Here is a 21237-nt window from a genome sequence, read left to right as displayed (position 1 = left end):
GCTTGTATAGTGATTCGATCTTAGTGATTAAATTTTGAACAAGAACCGGTGTTTGATCTTTCGAACTCATAAATAAGACCCATGAGTATCTTGAATAATCATCAGTAACTACCAGGCAATACCAATCTCCAGAAATACTAGCACGATTCACTGGACCAAAAATATCCATATGAAGTCGCTCAAGAGGAGTATCAATGGAATTTAATAACTTAGAGGGATGCGACTTTTTTTCTGTTTGCCCTTTTTGCAAGCAATACAATGATCGGATAACTTAAAGTTCTTCAAAGACACACCTTCAACTAGGTCATTAGCCATTAGATAGTTCATCTTACAAACATGAATGTGACCCATTCTACGATGCCATAGAATAGAGTCTTTCTCGGTTGCTTTCGAGATAAAACATGTTTCGATAGATGTTGATACTTTAGAGCTCATATTTAAGACATAAATATCATTTGATTGAGGTTATCTCATGATAATCATGTCCTCAGGAATTACATAACCCAGTTTCAAAATCAGACATTCTTTATCTGTAAATATTGTAGTGTATTGTTTGTCACAGATTTGCGACACACTCAATAAATTATGGTCTACCTTGTCACAATAATTGACTTTTTCAAAAGTAATATGCCCATTCGAAACATCACCTTCTTGTGCGATCATACCCCCAGAATTCCCAGCAAACGCCACATAACCCCCTTGAATATTTCTCACATTTGTTAAGAGGTCGAGATTTCCAGTAATATGACGAGAACATCTGCTATCCATAATCCAGTTTTCCCCAGAAATGGTCTTGGATGTACGCTACACACAAAAGAAAAAGATTAGTTCAAAAGGGCAGCCCAGACTTCAGTCTTGGGCACCTTTTGGTTTTCTTGAGACACATTAAACTTAGCCGAATTCAACTGTTGTTCAACAACTTGAGAATAAGTTACAGGCTTCTTAGACTTTCGTCTTAGATAAGCAGCTTGAACTACGTTTGAGTTCACATTTTTGCATAACGGTTCAGTTGAAACAAACTTTGGTTTAACTTGACCGTGAGTCTCATTCACATTAACAACTTTTCTAGGATTCATGTTTGAGAACATGATGTGAGTATCATCATCATATGACACAGGTCGTTTCAGAATCTCTTTTATCAAAGAAACTGGTTTTGATTGATCTTTGACAAATGGGTGAAGATTCTGAGAACTCTTCTGTCCACAGTTTCTCACCACATGACCTTGTTAACCGCAAAGGAAACACCTTCGCATGTCCACATGATTGTGTTGAGATTTAGCAGTAACATATGACACAGAAGGATGATGATGACTCACGTTCTTGGTAAAACTCTTAGCTAAATCATCATATGACTCTGATTTCTTTCTAAAATAAAAATCTAAGTTAGAACAATTTGAAAAACTTTTCAAAGTATCGGTTTCAGTTGACTTTACAAATTGAACTCACTTAACATGTTTTAAAACTTGCTTAGCTTTAGTCAAAGGGTCTGATGAAACTGATGTTTTAGCTTGAGCATACTGACGTTCAAGATCTTGAATCTTGGAAGTTTCATTGTGAAAAACACTCTCAGACAGTTCTGGTTTAATGATACTTACTGGAATATCTTTCTCAGTGAACATCATGTCTATCCCCTTTAATTTAAACACACGACCAGTAGAGGGCTTGGAAACATTTGGATTGATGAAACGCAACAAATCCTCATCAGAAATTTTGGGTTTTTCTGATTTCTTAGCACTCATTGGTTTGACCTTAACATGATGTCTTTCTCAGTGAACATCATGTCTATCCCCTTTAATTTAAACACACGACCAGCAGAGGGCTTGGAAACATTTGAATTGATGAAACGCAACAAATCCTCATCGGAAATTTTGGGTTTATCTGGTTTCATAGCACTCACTGGTTTGACCTTAACATGATTTTCTTGTTTCACCTGAGTTGTGTGCGAACCATACACAGCCTCCTCAAATTCATGAGGTTCACAAAGTATGTGATTAGAACTTGGAATGTTCTTGTTCTTGTGTATGATTTCAGGTTCGAACACATCCTCAATGATGACTTTGTCAATGTGTTCAACAAAAACTTTGTTGCTTTGAACATGAGGTTTCTGAATTGTAGTTTGGGCTTTAACAGTTTCAGGTTTAACTGGTTTTGCTTTTTCAAAAACCACAGGTTCTTTGACAATCACATCCTCTTCTTTTCTAGCAAAAGGATTTGGTTTGTAATCATTCTGAAAAGCTGGTGGAATTTCAACAAAACCAATTCCTTTCTTTGAATCTTTTTGCTTACCAGGTACTTCAATTATTTCGTTTAGCAAAAAGGAAGAGTTTCTGAATTTGCCCAATTTATTCTTTAACTCAAGAACCTCATTTTCAAGCTCGGTTATCTTTGATCTATGTTTCAAAATTTCTTGAAACTTTTGATCATTGATAGTCAATTTAACTGATAACTCAGCCTTAAGATCATGATTACTTATACTTAAGGCCTCAATTTTCTCTCTTGAATTCATTTGAGAGGTTAAGGATTGCCTATAAGTGTCCTTTAAAGAAACAATATCTTTTAGCAAATTATCATTTTGAAGTTTTAAGGAGTCTATCTTAGGCTTGTTGATTTCACAATCGGCACATGACACATTAACAGAAAATTTAGAAATAGAAGTACTGACCTCATTTTGCTTAGCCATGTAAGCTGACGTGGTTGACTCACTGATTTTAGCCATATATGCAAAAGTGGTTGGAAGGTTTTCACTTGAGTCATCTGAATCAGACTCAGTATCAGCATCAGAAGATAGCTCACTCCCACTTGCATTTGATCCAAACATCACCAAATTAGCTTGATTATTGATGTGTGCAGCGCGTGGCGTAAAATATAAAAGGATGGGATGATTTGCTTTTGCACAAGATCGTGTTTTAAATTTATAAAAGTGATTTCTACAAAGACTAAACACACACACAAAATAGGCAAGTGTACCTATCGTATATGTAGAATAGTATTGGTCAGAACCAAGTATCGATCCGTGGACACAAATGTTTCTAATAATAAATCGTTGTTTTACTTCAATCGGAGTTTTAATCATTTTGGGGTTAATTTTTTTGAACTTTTTATAAAATATAAATACTTATATATAATATATAGGTGACCAAGAAAAGAGATTCTAAACGAGTTGTTCAATTATGCGAAGGTTACCATCTAAGATCAAGAATCCACTCCATTTTAGCATTGATAATTAATATTTAAACATGTGGTAAACTTGTCGTAGCAATATATGATAGATAGCTCCTTAAACCTTAAGTGAGCATCTTTGGCACTAAGGAGATAACATGCGCATTTTAAAGTCCATCCTTTCCTAATGTCATGTCATCTCAATGATGTCAAATTAAGTTGGCAAGTAGTTTCGTAAAGTAGAGAGATTAGGATTGACTTCGATTTCTCAAATACCAATTCTAACAACTTCGGGTGGTTGTAGTTAACTCACACAACCTCCCCTTGGTTGATTTATGTAGGTTATAATTACACATTCCATTAACATATGATTTCTTTAACTAGCAAGATATCCTAGGCAAAGCCATTTTCGGATTACCAAGACTTAGAGAAATGCATCATAACTTATATCTCATCATTTCTAAGTACAATATAAGGATCCGTGTTTCGATAGTGTATCAAAGTATTTCTATCTTTCAAGAACATGAATCGATCGTGAACGATTGCCAATAGAATTGACAACCACCAACTTTGAATTAGTGATTTAAGATGGTGAAACATTTCTCATCAAAAGATAATTGTAATATAACCATGTACTTTACTAGACTACACCACATGTTTTGTATAATTATCAAGTAAAACAAAGCTTCTTCATAGATTTTAGATGTTAAAAGGCGTTTAGCTCATAATGAGCATGATGATAAACATTAAGATGAATGATGATAACAAATACATGAATAACTTAGAACAATCTAACCAACTGTAGATGAATCTTTCTTCTTAATGATGGTGATGATAGATGATATGATGATGGTTGATGATGATGACCTTTAAGCCTTCAAACTCTTCACTAAACCTTCTATGTGAGTGTTAGTGTGTGTTTTTATAAGAGAGAATCGGATAGAAATCTTTTCAAGGCACACCAAATGAGTGCAACATGAGCCACTATTTATAGGCAATCTGGAGAGTGAGGCACGGCCCCGTGCTTGATGAGCACGCCCCCGTGCATTTTTATGACATGTGCCAGATTTGTTTTGTAGTTTCTGGAAGGTAAGCACGGCCCCGTACTTACGTAGACACGCCCCCGTGCTTTTTAGTGACATGTGCTAATTCTTTTTGTCGTTTCTGGAAGGTAAGCACGGCCCCGTGCTTCCTGAGGCACGCCCCCGTGTTTTTTAGTTGTTTTCTTTAGTTTTTCTTTGGCTTTTCATTTGTTTCTTCGTTTGAGGCTTGGATTCACCTGAAAATACATTTTAACATGATAAGTAGCTATTTTAACTATATTATAGTATAGAAGTTGCAGTTTTTAGAGATTATTTGATGCTAAAAAGATGTATATTTTTATATACATCAAACATCCCCACACTTGAACCTTGCTTGTCCTCAAGCAAGCTACTTATAAATATTTTCTAAAAATAGCAAGTTATGACCATAGCTTAAACATCCCCAAAATAGTTCCAAGAAAATGGGAACAAAATAACCAACCTTAAATCATAAGAATATATGAAGTGATAAAAAGGCGATTTTTTTTTATGAGCTTCGGTTTATGCAAAACGTCACACTCTCATAATGTTCACTCACTCTCAGTTTTATATCTGATCATACTTGTAATGTATGTATGTGAACACTCTTAGCCAAGATGTAACCTGTGAAAAATAAGCTTGCAACAAGTTCAAATCTCCACCTTTGTGAAGGGTTGCATAGATTAGAAGGTAATATGGGTTGGTTTTGAGTAGGGATTTTGTATTTTGTGGTGGTTCAAAGGTTTAGGTTAATGAGGATGAGGACGGTAAATACAACTTCTGCTGATTGTCGGGAATCTTAAGTTGTCTTCAACTTTTAGCTCCTTTCTTCCGATTGCTAATTAATTTTTTATTTTATTTTTTTACTAGTGACTCTTTTAAGGTCAGATCGTCAAGACCAGTTTTGTCGAGGATGTGGATCAGTTCTTCCTCAATCCTGATATGAACATAACTCCCACCTCTAATGGATCGTTCGGATTTGAGCCTAATAGCCCCCACCATCATTAGTTCGGTATATTCATGTGAGACTGAGTTTGACTCTTTCTACGTCTTCCTCCGTGGGATCAGTTTCCGTATCCTGAGCATCGTTCATATATTTTTTTCTCTTCTTTTCATTGCGCTTTTGGAAACTCCACAAAATGGTGGCCTTTGTTCGTCTTGGCGCCATTTTTTCTTCACCTCATTGCTAAAGAGAAAGATTCTCTCCCTAACTTCTGGAGGCAACCTAGGTTTTTGCGAAATGTATGCAACAAAGGAAATTGAAAACGAAAGAAAGCATTTCCAGTTCTTTAGGGTCTGCCGGTAAAAGACCAGTGTTGTATTTTACCGGTGAGAGGGATAAAGTGGTATGGTAAGGTTTTTTAAGGTTTTTGGTTTTGTGATTTGAAGAATGGTTTGATGGGATTGTGACAATATTACCTTCTTCCTTATACAACGCTTCGTGCGGTCTTGAAATGAATAATTGCGACAAGTTCTAAATCACACGAAACATGTGACTCACTCAAAGCTTCCGAAAAAATATTTATATGGCATGAGGTTTATCTCGCAGTAACGGAGGAATTGGGTATAAACGCCATATTTTGCATAAATTTCTTCTCAATATTACAAAACTTCTTTTTATTTTTTCACTTTTTTTTTGTTATAATAGATTTGTAGTTGGTTATTTGCAAAATATTTTCTTGGATATGCTTTTGGTTTTGTAATAAAAATAGTCTTTGTTTGCTACAAAAATTTAGTTTATTAGAGAATCTTATAATTAGCTGAACAAGCAATTGGTCAAGTAATTCCCCTCCCCACACTTGAATCTCACATTGTCCTCAATGTGAAAAGATTCATAAAAAGATTAATAATAAGATCATATGAAGTATGGAGGGTAAAATGGAAAGGAACTTCCCTACGGGCTAACGAAATTTCGACAGAGCGTCCCCTGTTTTTCGTCCGTTTTCCTGTAGTGTACCTGAATCATAAAAACTGCATACAGCCAAAAACATCATAATAATACTGAAACTTATTATTATTATTATTATTATTATTATTATTATTATTATTATTATTATTATTATTATTATTATTATTATTATTATTATTATTTATTTATTTTTAATTTTATTTTTATTTCTATTTACAATGCCTAGTTTAATCAGGGTCTTGGTCAGACCCTACTTCCAATATGTTCATCGGTTTTGGTGGAGGATTAGTACCTCCGACGTTCTCGAATGGACCATCGATATATGGTTTTAGTCGATGTCCATTAACTTTGAACTTGTGGCCTTCAGAATTTGAAATCTCAACTGTCCCATAGTCAAAAACTGATTCAACTATGTGTTGACCTGTCCAACGAGATTTCAACTTTCCTGGGAAAAGACGTAAACGTGTGTTATATAACAGTACACGGTCGCCAACTTGAAATTTGTTTTTCCTTTTAAATGGGCGTCGTGTAAACGTTTAGTCTTTTCTTTGTTAGACCATGAATTTTCATATGCCAGTGCTCTTAGTTCTTCGAGCTCGTGAATTTGATATTCTCGGTTTTTACTGGCGGACATTAGATCAAAATTCACTGCTTTCAGAGCCCAATACGCTTTGTGTTTTAGTTCCACGGGTAGATGACATGCCTTCCCATAAACAAGTTTGAATGGTGTTGTTCCTATGGGGGTTTTGTAAGCCGTCCTGAGGGCCCACAAAGCGTCATCTAACTTTTCTGCCCAATTTTTGCCATTCATTCCTATAGTTCTTTCTAAAATCCTTTTAATTCCTCGATTCGAGACTTCTACTTGCCCACTGTCTGAGGGTGATATGGTGTTGCCAGTCAGTGGTGAACCCCATATCGTGCTAAGACTTTGTCCATCAGAGTGTTACAGAAGTGGGTACCTTTGTCGCTGATTAGGGCTTTCGGAGTACCAAATCGTGAAAATAACTTTTTCAGAAATCGTACACCTACTCGAGCATCGTTAGTGGGAAGAGCTTGTGCTTCTACCCATTTAGACACGTAGTCGACTGCTACAAGGATGTACTTATTTCTGAATGAGTTAGAGAATGGGCCCATGAAATCTATTCCCAATACATCAAAGACCTCACAAAATTGAATGCCTTTTTGAGCCATCTCATTTTTGGCTGAGATGTTTCCGGCTCTTTGACAAGCATCGCATGCTTGGATCAAAGCATGTGTGTCTTTATATATGGTGGGCCAGAAAAATCCTGCATCAAACACTTTTCTGACCGTAGTGGCGGTACCGTGGTGCCCACCAGTAGGTCCTTCATAACAGTGTTTGAGAATATCTAAGGCTTCCTTGCCTGATACACACCTACGAATAACCTGATCGGCCCCTATCCTAAACAAGTATGGATCTTCCCATAAGTAGAACTTAAGGTCGGAGAAGAATTTCTTCCGTTGTTGATGAGTTAGCCCTTTTCTTTGGATTCTACAAGCCAGACAGTTTGCGAAGTCGGCAAACCAAGGACTTTCAACCTTTTCCTACATGACTGCTTGGATTTGCATGAGAATTTCGTGCGGAAAATTATCATCGATAATTTCTTTGTGAAGTTCTTCTGAAGCTGGGCATTCTAAGCGTGAAAGATGGTCTGCGGCTACATTCTCTTCTCCCTTTTTGTCTTTGACTTCTATGTCGAATTCTTGGAGTAGTAGAATCCATCTAATAAGTCTGGGTTTGGCATCCTGCTTGTTGAAGAGGTAACGTATGGTGGCATGGTCGGTGTAAACTATGGTTTTGGAAAGAACTAGGAAGGATCTAAACTTTTAAAGGCAAAAACTACTGCTAATAACTCTTTTCTGTTGTGGTGTAGTTTTCTTGTGCATCATTAAGAGTTTTACTAGCGTAGTAGATTGGGTGAAAGTGTTTATCATTGTGTTGGCCAAGTAGAGCTCCAACTGCAAAGTCACTTGCATCGCACATGATTTCGAATTGAAGGGTCCAATCGGGTGTAGTCATGATTGGTGCGTTGACAAGTTTGTCTTTTAATATGTTGAATGATTCAACACATTCTTCAGAGAAGACGAATGGTGCGTCTTTCTCTAGAAGTTTGGTCATGGGTCTAGAAATTTTGGAAAAGTCTTTTATGAAACGTCGGTAGAATCCTGCATGACCTAGAAAACTTCTAATGGCTCTGACTGAAGTTGGTGGTGGAAGTTTGGATATTGTTTCTATTTTGGCCCTATCAAATTCTAGTCCTGCTTGGGATATCTTATGACCTAGAACGATGCCCTCTTTGACCATGAAATGACATCTCTCCCAGTTGAGTACTAAGTTTACTTCTTCACACCTAGCCAACATTTTGTCTAGGTTTTTCAGACAATGATCGAAGGAGTCTCCAAAGACTGAGAATTCGTCCATGAAAACTTCCATAGAGTGCTCGATCATTTCGTGAAAGATGGCCACCATGCAACGTTGGAAGGTGGCTGGTGCATTACATAACCCAAAGGGCATTCTTCGGTAGGCGAAGGTTCCGTATGGACATGTGAAAGTGGTTTTCTCCTGATCTTAAGGAGCGATGGGAATTTGAAACTATCCGGAAAATCCATCAAGAAAACAGTAGAACATTTTTCCATATAATCTCTCAAGCATTTGATCGATGAAAGGAAATGGAAAATGATCTTTTCTTGTGGCGTCATTAAGCTTCCGGTAATCAACGCAGACTCGCCAGCTTGTGATGGTTCTCATTGGTATTAGCTCGTCCTTCTCGTTCATTACAACAGTCATTCCTCCCTTCTTGGTTACTAATTGAACGGGACTTACCCAAGGTGAATCCGAGATCGGGTAGATTAATCCGGCATCAAGCAGTTTGATTACTTCCTTCTTCACCACATCTTGCATGTTGGGATTGAGACGTCTCTGATGTTGGACCACGGGTTTGTATTCTTCCTCCATGAGAATTTTGTGAGTACAAAAAGAAGGACTGATGCCCTTGATATCCATGATCTTCCATGCGATGGCCTTCTTATGGTTTTTAAGAACCTTAAGAAGTTCGTCTTTCTCTTCTTTAGAAAGGTGAGATGAAATAATTACTGAGAGTTGAGAGTCTTTTTCTAGAAAGGCGTATTCGAGATGGTTTGGTAGTTCTTTTAATTCTAAGGCTGGTGGTTCTTCAATTGAAGGTTTTGATTTTTCGTTACATTCAGTGATCTCATATACTACTTCTGATGCTTCCTGATAGTTATTGGAAGTATTGAGATTATCATTTTCTAAATTGGGTTTGGTAATAGTGTCAGTTAAGATTTGTGTTTCTAATGAGGCATTAAGGGAAGATTTCCGCACAAAGCAACTCACGATAGAATCGATGATGTCAAACAGTATAATGTGTCATCATGATGTTGCGGCGGATATTGCATAGATTTTCCTATGTCAAAAGTGACTGCCTCGTCATGGACCCTAAGAGTGAGTTTTCCGGTGCAAACATCAATAATAGCCTTTGGGTGGCTAAAAAGGGTCTTCCTAAAATTAGAGGTACACTTTTGTCTTCCTCCATGTCTAGAATCACGAAATCTACTGGGAAAACAAACTTGTCAATTTTGACAAGCATGTTTTCAACAATGCCCCGAGGATATTAATGGATCGGTCAGCTAACTGAATGCTCATGCATTTGGGCTTTAGTTCTCCTATCCCTAGTTTTGCAAAAACCGCATAAGGCATTAAATTAATACTAGCTCCTAGGTCAGTCAGGGCATTGCTAACAGACAAATTTCCTATGAGACAAGGGATAGTAAAACTCCCTGGATCGGTCATTTTTGGCGGCAGCTTGCTTTGAAGGACAGCTGAACATTCTTTACTCAAGGTGACATGCGATAGCTCCTCCAGCTTCCTTTTGTTGGTCAGCACTTCTTTGAGAAACTTTGCATAGTTCGGCATTTGAGCAATGGCTTCGACGAAAGGGATGTTGATGTGGAGTTGTTTGAAGAGTTCTAAAAACTTCCCGTACTGAGCTTCCAATCTCTCCTGTTTCAGCCATCCAGGGTATGGAATAGGTGGAACATAAGTTCGGACTGGTTCCTTAGGTTGTACGGTGCCTGTCGGGATCAGTCTTTCCTGCATTTTCTCAGGGGATTCCTTCTCCATAACTGGTTCTGAAGTTGGTGAGACAATAATGGTTGTGCCACTTCTTAATGCAACAGCGTTGGCTGCTGCATTTGGGTTTGTTATTGTGTTGCTTGGAAGAGCGCCGGGTGGTCTTTCGGATAATTGTCGGGAAATTTGTCTGATTTGAGTTTCTAGATTCTGAAGTGAAGCTTGTTGACTTTTGAGATCGGCTTCATGTTTTAATAACACTCTGCTAATATCAACAGCTCTTGAGTCGGCCTTTTTCTCTGCTTCATTTGTTTTAGTCATGAGTTGGATCAACATTTCTTCGATCTTCGAGTAGCTCGGGTTTTGATGGCTACTGGAACTTTGATCTTGGAATTGAGGCTTAGGTTGGAAGGATTGATTCATCGATCTTTTCTCAAATCCGGGTAAGGGTTGAGTGTTACCTCTGTCTTTCCAAGTGAAATTCGGGTGGTTTCTCCATCCAGGATTGTAGTTGCTGCTGAAAGCGTTGTTCTGTCGAGCAATGAAATCGACTTCTTCCATGGCCATGATGACTTGTTTACAGTCACTCGTCTTATGATTTCCTCCACAAGTGTCACAGGCGAGTCTGGTTTTTGATAGCTCGGCTTGAAGTTGTTCGAATTTTTTAGAAAGGGCTTCAAGTTGTGCTGTGACAATAGTGTTGGAATCGACGTGGTGTATTCCTTTATGGTTAGGTGTAGATCTTGGTGGGTTGTAAGCGAAACTCTTCTTTGCGGCCTTCTCCAGGACTTCAAATGCTTCGTTAGGTGATTTGGATCCCAGGTTTCCACCAGCGATCTGGTCGATGGCCTGTTTGTTTTGACTGGATTGTGCGTCAAATAAAGTTTGAACTTGTAACCACGCGCTCAGTCCATGATGTGGGCATCTTCTTAGAAGACTTTTGTATCTTTCACATGCTGCGTGTAATGATTCATCATCATCGGTCCGAAATCCGGTAATGCTGGCTCGATATTTAGCAGTTTTATCGGGCGGAAAATATTTGAGGAGAAACTGTTCAACCATCTGGTCCCAAGTGGTGATGAAACCAGAGGAAATAGATTCTATCCATTCTAGGGCTTGGCCCCTGAGAGAGAAAGGAAAGAGTTTAAGTCTGATTTGATCGTCTGAACAGTTTGGAATTTTAAAGGTTCCGCAGATTCGTAGGAATTGAGATATGTGAGAAAGAGGGTCTTCGTCGAGGAGACCATGAAATTGAACTGAATTTTCCACCATATGAATGGTGCTTGATTTGATTTCAAAATTTTCGGTAATTTCGGGTGGAGCCACTCCATTGCCGTAGCCTTCGAGAGATGGCTTGGCATACTGGCTCATGTTCGGCTCATCGTTCTGGGCCGCCATCATTTCTTCGGTTTGATTTTCTCCTGATGTGGTGGCGTCTACTGATTCGTCTTTGATTGCTTCGGCGTTTCCTGCAGTCCGTTTACGTGCTTGTCGACGAAAGAGTCGTTGATGTGCGAAAATATATATAAATATATATATAAATAAAACACAAGTCGCAACTAAGCTTTAAAAACCAAACAATCTATCCTAGTTCACACAAACGGCAAGTGTACCGGTCGCGTATAGCACAGATGAGGAAAGTCCGGATATCGAACTCCAAGACACGTGAAAACGTTTATAATCACTAAACTCTAACCAAGACTCACCAAAGTATTTAATTGATTTTCTTTAGATTTGATTTAACTATTTAACTTAACTAAATGAAAACTTTTGACAAAACTTCGAAAACTTTGACTGCAGTGATAAAAACGTCTACCTAGGTAAGAATCATATTGAAGGAGATGACAAGACAATGGATTGAAAACTCTCACGACACCGGTTCTAAAGGATGACACAACTAAGGTTCGCTCAAGAAGGTTAGATCACCTCTCGGTCTCACTAACAAACTCTAACTTATCTTAGTTGATTTTAAGAACAAACCGGGAAAACAAATTATTAACGTGTTCTAATGCTGACTCACCTCTCGGTCTCACCGACACACTAGCCTAATGGAAACGAATACTACGCAACCAAGGATAGAGGAACAATTCAACTTAACTTAAACTAGACCAACTAATCGCTCAAACACCCAAACCCGACAAGAACAAAACCCGCTCTCGCGCGATCTTAATTCTAACAAGTAAAAGTAATGAGACGAGTTTACTTCTTATCACCTCTCGGTCTCTAAGAAGGTGTTTCACAACTGATTTTATCTAATTAATTTACCCACTTATCCCTACGGTTGTACTTCCTTCAAATAAACCTTAAACACAAAGTAAAGAGCCTTAAACATGCAACAACTAATCAAAACCGATTCAATTAATTAAAGCACGAGGTTATTAGGTATAATCAAACAAAACACAGCCACTAAACACAATCTAATTTACTGTTAAATCAAACTTTACATTAAAAATTTAAGCCATGATCATTAACAATCCATATTACTAGTTAAAACCTAACAATATTCATCAAACCTAGGTAGAACAAACAAGATTAGCTACTCATTAACTTTGGACAGCAGCATACATTCGAATTAAACATCATATAACTCATCATAAACGTTAGAAAACTCATTCAATGATCAAGAACAATCAAACACAAATCAATCTCTAAGTAACTTTCAAAACAATCCAACAAAAAGATCAAACTAAACAAGTTAGGGTTCTTGAACAAGAAACAAAGTTTAAAGATGATTACTGAAGGTTTATGAGCTGAGTTTATGGATTTATAAGACCTTTAGCTGCTGTATAAAACCCTCCTTGGTGTTCTTCTTCTCTTCTAGCCGTCACAGCCACCAAACCCTAGCCGCCACAAGCTTTTTCTTCCTTCTCCTTGCTGCTGCCGATCGCAATCTGCCTAGGGGGTTGGGGCTGCTGAATTTCAGGATTTAGGGCTGTTCTATGGCAGAAAATTAAGTTAATTAACTTAATATAATATCATGTAAGGCTTCTAACTTGTGGGCTTGGGTCGGGCCTTGAGTTGTAGTTTTGAAACTTGACCAAAAAGGCCCTTAGAATCTTCCAACTTAACTCTTTTTTCACCATCTTTCATAAACCTACAATTAACATTTAAACTTTGTAAATTATTGCACTTAACCCCCAATACTTTCATAAAATAAACAATTAAGCATAAAAACCATGATAAAATCATAAGGAAAGTAAATGTGTTTTACAACACATCAGTCGTTCCGGTTCAGAAATTGGAGAAACAAGCTTAGGCTCAAAAGTAGAGGACATACATGGGACTAAATCAAAATTAAACACTAAAGTAAAAGTTATCTAAAGTTAAACTAAAGGTTAGTCTAAGTTAAACTATAAGTTAGGCTAATCTATTCTAAACTATCTAAGGTCTAAGCTAATTAAACTAAAGTAAGGTAAGGTAAACAAAGGTAAAAAGTAGGCTAGCCGTAAAATTATATTATTTGGTAATAAAGATAAAATAAAATAGAAGTTAAAAATTTGTATAATTATAGACAATGATTAAATTAAAACTTGGATCGTTCTTAGAAACGTACCGTGTCCCCGGCAACGGAACCAAAAACTTAATGTGTGCTGCGCGTGGCGTAAAATATAAAAGGATGGGATGATTTGCTTTTGCACAAGATCGTATTTTAAATTTATAAAAGTGATTTCTACAAAGACTAAACACACACACAAAATAGGCAAGTGTACATATCGTATATGTAGAATAGTATTGGTAAGAACCAAGTATCAATCCGTGGACACAAATGTTTCTAATAATAAATCGTTGTTTTACTTCAATCGGAGTTTTAATCATTTTGGGGTTAATTTTTTTGAAATTTTTATAAAATATAAATACTTATGTATAATATATAGGTGACCAAGAAAAGAGATTCTAAACGAGTTGTTCAATTATGCGAAGGTTTCCATCTAAGATCAAGAATCCGCTCCATTTTAGCATTGATAATTAATATTTAAACATGTGGTAAGCTTGTCGTAGCAATATATGATAGATAGCTCCTTAAACCTTAAATGAGCATCTTTGGCACTAAGGAGATAACATGCGCATTTTAAAGTCCATCCTTTCCTAATGTCATGTCATCTCAATGATGTCAATTTAAGTTGGCAAGTAGTTTCGTAAAGTAGAGAGATTAGGATTGACTTCGATTTCTCAAATACCAATTCTAACAACTTCGGGTGGTTGTAGTTAACTCACACAACCTCCCCTTGGTTGATTTATGTAGGTTATAATTACACATTCCATTAACATATGATTCTTTAACTAGCATGATATCCTAGGCAAAGCCATTTTCGGATTACCAAGACTTAGAGAAATACGTCATAACTTATATCTCATCATTTCTAAGTACAATATAAGGATCCGTGTTTCGATAGTGTATCAAAGTATTTCTATCTTTCAAGAACATGAATCGATCGTGAACGATTGCCAATAGAATTGACAACCACCAACTTTGAATTAGTGATTTAAGATGGTGAAACATTTCTCATCAAAAGATAATTGTAATATAACCATGTACTTTACTAGACTACACCACATGTTTTGTATAATTATCAAGTAAAACAAAGTTTCTTCATAGATTTTAGATGGTAAAAGGAGTTTAGCTCATAATGAGCATGATGATAAACATTAAGATGAATGATCATAACAAATACATGATTAAACTTAGAACAATCTAACCAAATGAAGATGAATCTTCCTTCTTAATGATGGTGATGATAGATGATGATGATGGTTGATGGTGATAACCTCTAAGCCTTCAAACTCTTCACTAAACCTAATGTGAGTGTTAGTGTGTCTTTTTTTAAGAGAGAATCGGATAGAAACCTTTTCAAGGCACACCAAATGAGTGCAACATGAGCCACTATTTATAGGCAATCTGGAGAGTGAGGCACGGCCCCGTGCTTGATGAGCACGCCCCCGTGAATTTTTATGACATGTGCCAGATTTGTTTTGTTGTTTCTGGAAGGTAAGCACGGCCCCGTGCTTACGTAGGCACGCCCCCGTGGTTTTTAGTGACATGTGCTAATTCTTTTTGTCGTTTCTGGAAGGTAAGCACGGCCTCGTGCTTCCTGAGGCACGCCCCCGTGCTTTTTAGTTGTTTTCTTTGGTTTTTCTTTGGCTTTTCATTTGTTTCTTCGTTTGAGGCTTGGATTCACCTGAAAATACATTTTAACATGATAAGTAGCTATTTTAACTATATTATACTATAGAAGTTGCAGTTTTTAGAGATTATTTGATGCTAAAAAGATGTATATTTTTATATACATCAATTATCATGGCACAACAATCGTTGTGACCAGTCATCGGCCATCTAAGTTGGACAACATTTCTTAGGCTCCAGAAGATGACGGTTTGGTTCCAGAAGATTTTTCCGCATCACTTCCACTTTTACCAGCGCTATTCTGATCTTGCTTTCTGGGACCAGTGTATTCTTTCTTCGGCTTATCACATTCTTTAGAGAAATGCCCAAACTCTTGACAGTTGTAACACTAACCTTTAATTTATCAAACCCCAATTTCTTGTTCAATGATGGAAGATCTTTACCCGTTCTATGCATATACTTTTTCACTTTCCTGACTATCATGGCCATATTCCACTTCAAGTCCATCAGTTCCAAATCATCAGGATCAATTTGGTCATAGTCTTCATCAGTCAAATCGCTCGTTGCAATTTTACTACTAACCACATTCTCATATGAAGTCATGAAGGCAGATAAGAAAGCAAAATTTTGTTCGGCCTCCCTCATGTTTTCATTCGGTTGTGATGAGAATTGGTTTGAATGTGATTAATTTCCAGATCCTCCAGATGAACCAGAAATACCATATGATCCAGTATTTCTAGCTGTGTAGAAAAAAGCACGTGGATCACTATAGATAGTTGTTGCATTATCACTTGCATTTTGTGTTAGAAATGCAGTGATAGGAGAAATGGTTGAACTTAATGGCATACTTCCACCATACAATGCAGGATCTTGACTATCTTTTGAAGACTTTTGACATTTAAGATCGTATTCTCGTGCTTCGATCTTTTGCATAAATTTCGATGCCGTCAAATCTTCATTGCTGAAATAATTATTCTCTTTCTAACCATCAAGAAAGTGACTAAGAACTCGGTAATGCACTTTTAATGATGTCAATCTTTTCAATCTCGGAAGTTTCCAACCTCATCTTATCCATCTCAGCTATCAAATGATTAAATCTTGTTATCATCTCTTCAACAGTCTCACCCTTAAGTAGGTTAAAGTTTCTAAATTGAAACTTGAGCATAACCTTTTTACTTTCAGCGGTGTTACCCATACTCCTCATACGAATGTGTTGGAATAATGAGGCACAAATCTTTAAGCTACCAACTTGATGAAAGATGTTTTCGGGTAAAGCCATAGTGAGAGTAGAATAAGATTTCGTTTCAATTTCCAAGGCTTTCTTCTCTTCAACTGAATATTGCGAGATAGCTTTATTTGTGAAACCAATGGTTTCATCCCCAATCATTGGAACGGTGTAGACCTCATCTAAGCAATATGAACAATCAGGGTGAACTGATCCTAGATGATCATGGAAATGGGGTTCCCATTTAGCAAAATCGCTAAATTTCATTAAACGTGGACACTTTGAATGTGAAACGATCTCGGTATGTGTATGTATAATATTAGATTGAAGCTTGAGAGAGTAATTCGGCAGAGGTTCGATAATGTAAACTCCAAAACTTAAATTAACAGAGGTGAACACCTCTATAAATAGAAGATGGATCTAGTTCGTTACACATTCCGTAACGAACTAGCTTCCACTTCGTTACATACATAAAATATGATCAACTTAACGAATCACCCCCTGATTCGTTAAACATCCTTAACGAATCAGGAGGGAACTTAACTTAAGTCTAGTTCGTTAAACATCCGTAACGAACTAGATGATAAATATAACGAACTAGAGAAATAACTTAATATTTATTACATACAAATACATTAACGATAAATACAAAGACTCGAGACGCAAAACCGTGTACTAACATAGAGGAATGATGGGCTAAAAAGATGACGAGTGGCATAAAGAAAGCTTTATTTATTACTTAGTATAGATTCATAAATGAACGTAAAACGGCTAGACCTGAAACACAACTTGAACTTGACAAAAAAATTTAAATGGGTTGACACGACCCGACACGAATATATATATATATATATATATATATCAACTCGACATGATTGACACTCTTATCTCAACACGCTAACCCAAAACCTATCAACCCGACATGATTGACACCCCTACAAATAGTAACTATATTTATACATGTGCTAAATAAGTAACTATTTCATGGGTTGTGTTCTATAATGTGAGATCTTAGAAACAAATCAAATTGTATCTAAAATATAGTTAAGATGAATGAGATATCGATTGTAAAGTTATATAGCTGAAACAATTAAAATTAAAAATTAAAACTTGATAGAAATGGATAGAATTTATAACACATACATAGTTAGGGATGAGCTTTTTCCCTAAATCCCCATACCCGAACCTGTTTAGTACCTGTACCTGTACCTGTACCTGTACCTATACATGTATTTTGGGTACGGGTATGGGTACGCAAATTTACTGATTATAAGTACGGGTACTTTCGGGTACAGGTACGGGTATAACGGGTACTAGTACCCGTTTAGAATATGTAGGGACTTTTATTAGGTTTCCAACACTTATGACTTAGATTTCAAGCGGGATTTTCAAAACATAATATATATTAGTTGAATAAGTTCATTCTCAATTTATATGTGTATACTCATATATTGTGTATTCGTATATTTTTTATTTCATTAAAACATATATGTGTAATTGTGTATATAATTAAATAATATGTATTAACTTTCTATCTTGTTTTTCTATAGAAATTGAGGAAGCAATAAACTAAGAAAAGGAAAAGGGAATGGATTTTATATTATGGCTAATTTGTTTCATGTTTAGTTTTGGTATTATGTTTTGGTTGCGGTATTACGGTTTTGGTATTATAGATAATTGATTGTCGGTATCGTACCGTTACCGATACCTAATTTAGTGGAGATTTTTTTTAAAAGAAGAACAAAGAGGTACCAAAGCGAGTACCGTACCCAAAGTACCTGTACCCGTACCCGTACCATATAATTCGAGTATGAGTACTAAGATTTATTGATTTTAGGTACAGGTACTTTCGGGTACAGGTACGGGTATAGGTACGGTCCCGATCTCATCCCTATACATAGTAGGTGAAACAGGCCTTAAGGCGTCATTGTAAAAAGACTATAATTTCAAAACTAGTTTTATGCAAACAGAAATTAAACCATATCACTTGATAGTTGAGACTATGAAAGCAAATTAAAAATCAGGTTGATTGTACGTATGCATTTTCATCTTCGCTTCGCAAGCATGATGGGCCTTTGAACGCACATTATAGTCCTCTCATGTTGTTATCCAATTTATTTTCCACCATGTGGAGAATAGCATATTCCTTAATACTTTTGGAACCTATACAAAAAATAATAATAATAAAGTATTAATCCAAAAAATAAAAATAAACAAAGAAACCTTCACCCGAACTCAAATGACGACCATACCAAATTTATAATATAAAATATTAAAAACGAGGAATAATATTAATTAAAAAAATCAAGGGCTAATAAGTGAGAGTTGAAGATCAAGGGGTGAGAGGCTCCGAATGAGAAGAAAAAACACGTACGCTACAACCACCCCCATCGATTCAATTTAATTATCTTGGTCTTTGATATTCACGAAAACCATCATATATATTATATATATATATATCTCTCTCTCTCTCTAACAACAACAATAAGAATAATAAGAATGGGGGAAGGTCCGGGTCTGTATCCAGATATCGGCAAAAAAGCCAGAGGTAATTCATCCATTCATGAATATTATATGAATTGAAATGAAATGTTTGTTGATTTTTATTATTATTCATTTCAGATCTTCTGTACAGAGATTACCAGAGCGACCACAAGTTCTCTCTCACTACCTACACCGCTAACGGAGTTGTATGCTCTCTCTCGTTCTTCTTCTATATTTGAATATTATTATTATCGATATAGCTGTAGATTATTAGGATGAAATTATTCCAAGATTTAGGTCAACATTTTTTTAAATTCATCGACATAATTTGTATGCTAGGGTTTGTAGGCATTGCCACAAGTTACAACTGTAATGTTTCTGGATACTTCAATTGTTTGCAGTTTCTGGTATTGCTATATATATACATATATAATCTGTTTTCTCAATATTGTAGCTTTATCTGCAGTGATCTTTATTAGCTTGCTCTAGAAACTGGTAAACGGTTTCTAATATTGAATAGATATCATATACCACAAAATTACTCGGAGTTGTATCATTATCACTTTTTTTATACACAAAAACTACTTAGGTATTTGTTATTCTGTTTTGGTGTTTTTTTTATTTTAGCAAAATTGCCATTTTGTCTACCTGCAATTTTTGAAATTTTCAACTTTCTCAATATTTCAGGCCATTACCTCATCAGGAGCCAAGAAAGGTGACCTGTTTTTGGTGGATGTAAGCACTAAACTGGTCAACAAAAACATCACCACTGATGTCAAAGTGGACACCAACTCAAAGGCAAGTAACATTAATATATTTGCATCTGAAATTACTGTTATACTTTAACTTACTTAATAATATGACTGACTGTATAACAACCATTTAGCTACTCACAACTATCACCATTGATGAGCCTGCCCCTGGACTCAAAACCATCTTCAGTTTTGTTGTTCCCGATCAAAGATCTGGCAAGGTATTATTATTAAACTAGTAAAGACTCTCATCACATGTGAGTTTTACATGGGAAGCATCTAGGATTCAAGTCTCATGAAAGTTTGGTTACAGGTTGAGCTTCAATATCTGCACGAGTATGCAGGAATCAGTATCAGCATTGGTTTGACCGCTAGCCCGTTAGTCAACTTTTCAGGGGTAGCTGGAAACAACACAGTGGCCCTTGGGACTGATGTTTGCTTTGATACCGCTTCTGGAAACTTCACTAAATACAATGCAGCTCTAAGTTTCTCAACTTCTGATCTTATTGCATCCTTGATACTGTACGTAGTTAACAAATTAACTAAATGGTTATGCCTCTAAATTAGTCTCGAGTATTATATATGAAAAATATTGTGTGATTGTTACAGGAATGACAAAACAGACACTTTAACTGCTTCGTACTATCATACAGTTAGCCCGTTGACCAACACAGCAGTTGGTGCAGAACTGAGCCATGGGTTCTCTAGCAATGAGAACTCTTTGACAATCGGGACTCAGCATTCACTTGACCCGTTGACAACCGTCAAGGCTCGGGTGAACAATGCTGGGATAGCGAGTGCGCTTTTGCAGCATGAGTGGAGGCCGAAGTCTGTGTTGACTATCTCGGGTGAGGTGGACACTAGGGCGATTGAGAAGAGTGCTAAGGTTGGATTGGCTCTGGCTTTGAAGCCTTGAGAGAGTTAAGACTTTGTGGAATAAGTTTGGTTGATGACTTTTAACTGTCATGCAAAAATGTTTCCATTGATTTTGATCTTGATGTTAACAATGGATCTGTTGTTGTTTAAACAGACATCTGTTGTATTGGATTGATTTTCGTTTTGAAAACTCTTCTATTGTTTCTATTATTCTAATGTTTGAAATATCACGCGACGCGACATTGTATTCTTACACAAGCTGATAAATCACATTCATGTTGCCAATGAACATTGGTAGGCCATGATCTCCAGATTGATCTTGCTGAATGCAGCATGGATTGGATTCGTCACTAGTCCGTTCTTTACTCTCTAGCCATGTGAGAGATGACTTACAGATACAGATGGGTGTTACGCCACAACATAACATATTTGTATGTTAACTTCAACTCAGGTATCTCTCTTTATTTCATCGGACATGTGTTTAAATTATCATTGTACGTGAAAGTACATTCACTATCGCTTTTTTCATTGCATATCATCA

At 36.6% G+C, this 21237-nt stretch overlaps 1 protein-coding gene across 1 annotated transcript; it reads left to right on the top strand.

Annotated features, from left to right (window-relative positions):
• Positions 1–18982: 18982 nt before the first annotated feature.
• On the top strand, positions 18983–20886 carry LOC143620424 (mitochondrial outer membrane protein porin of 36 kDa-like). The gene is made up of 6 exons (XM_077092132.1): positions 18983–19132; positions 19207–19274; positions 19756–19866; positions 19955–20041; positions 20134–20342; positions 20430–20886. The coding sequence occupies exons 1-6, from the start codon at positions 19084–19086 to the stop codon at positions 20734–20736; spliced, it is 831 nt and encodes a 276-aa protein (XP_076948247.1). The 5' UTR covers positions 18983–19083; the 3' UTR covers positions 20737–20886.
• Positions 20887–21237: the final 351 nt, after the last annotated feature.

Source organism: Bidens hawaiensis, unplaced genomic scaffold (assembly GCF_021521415.1).
Source record: "Bidens hawaiensis isolate Kalapana, Puna unplaced genomic scaffold, B.hawaiensis_p1.1 tig00000296_1, whole genome shotgun sequence".
Taxonomy (NCBI): domain Eukaryota; kingdom Viridiplantae; phylum Streptophyta; class Magnoliopsida; order Asterales; family Asteraceae; genus Bidens; species Bidens hawaiensis.
This window is presented reverse-complemented; position numbering and strand designations above follow the sequence as displayed.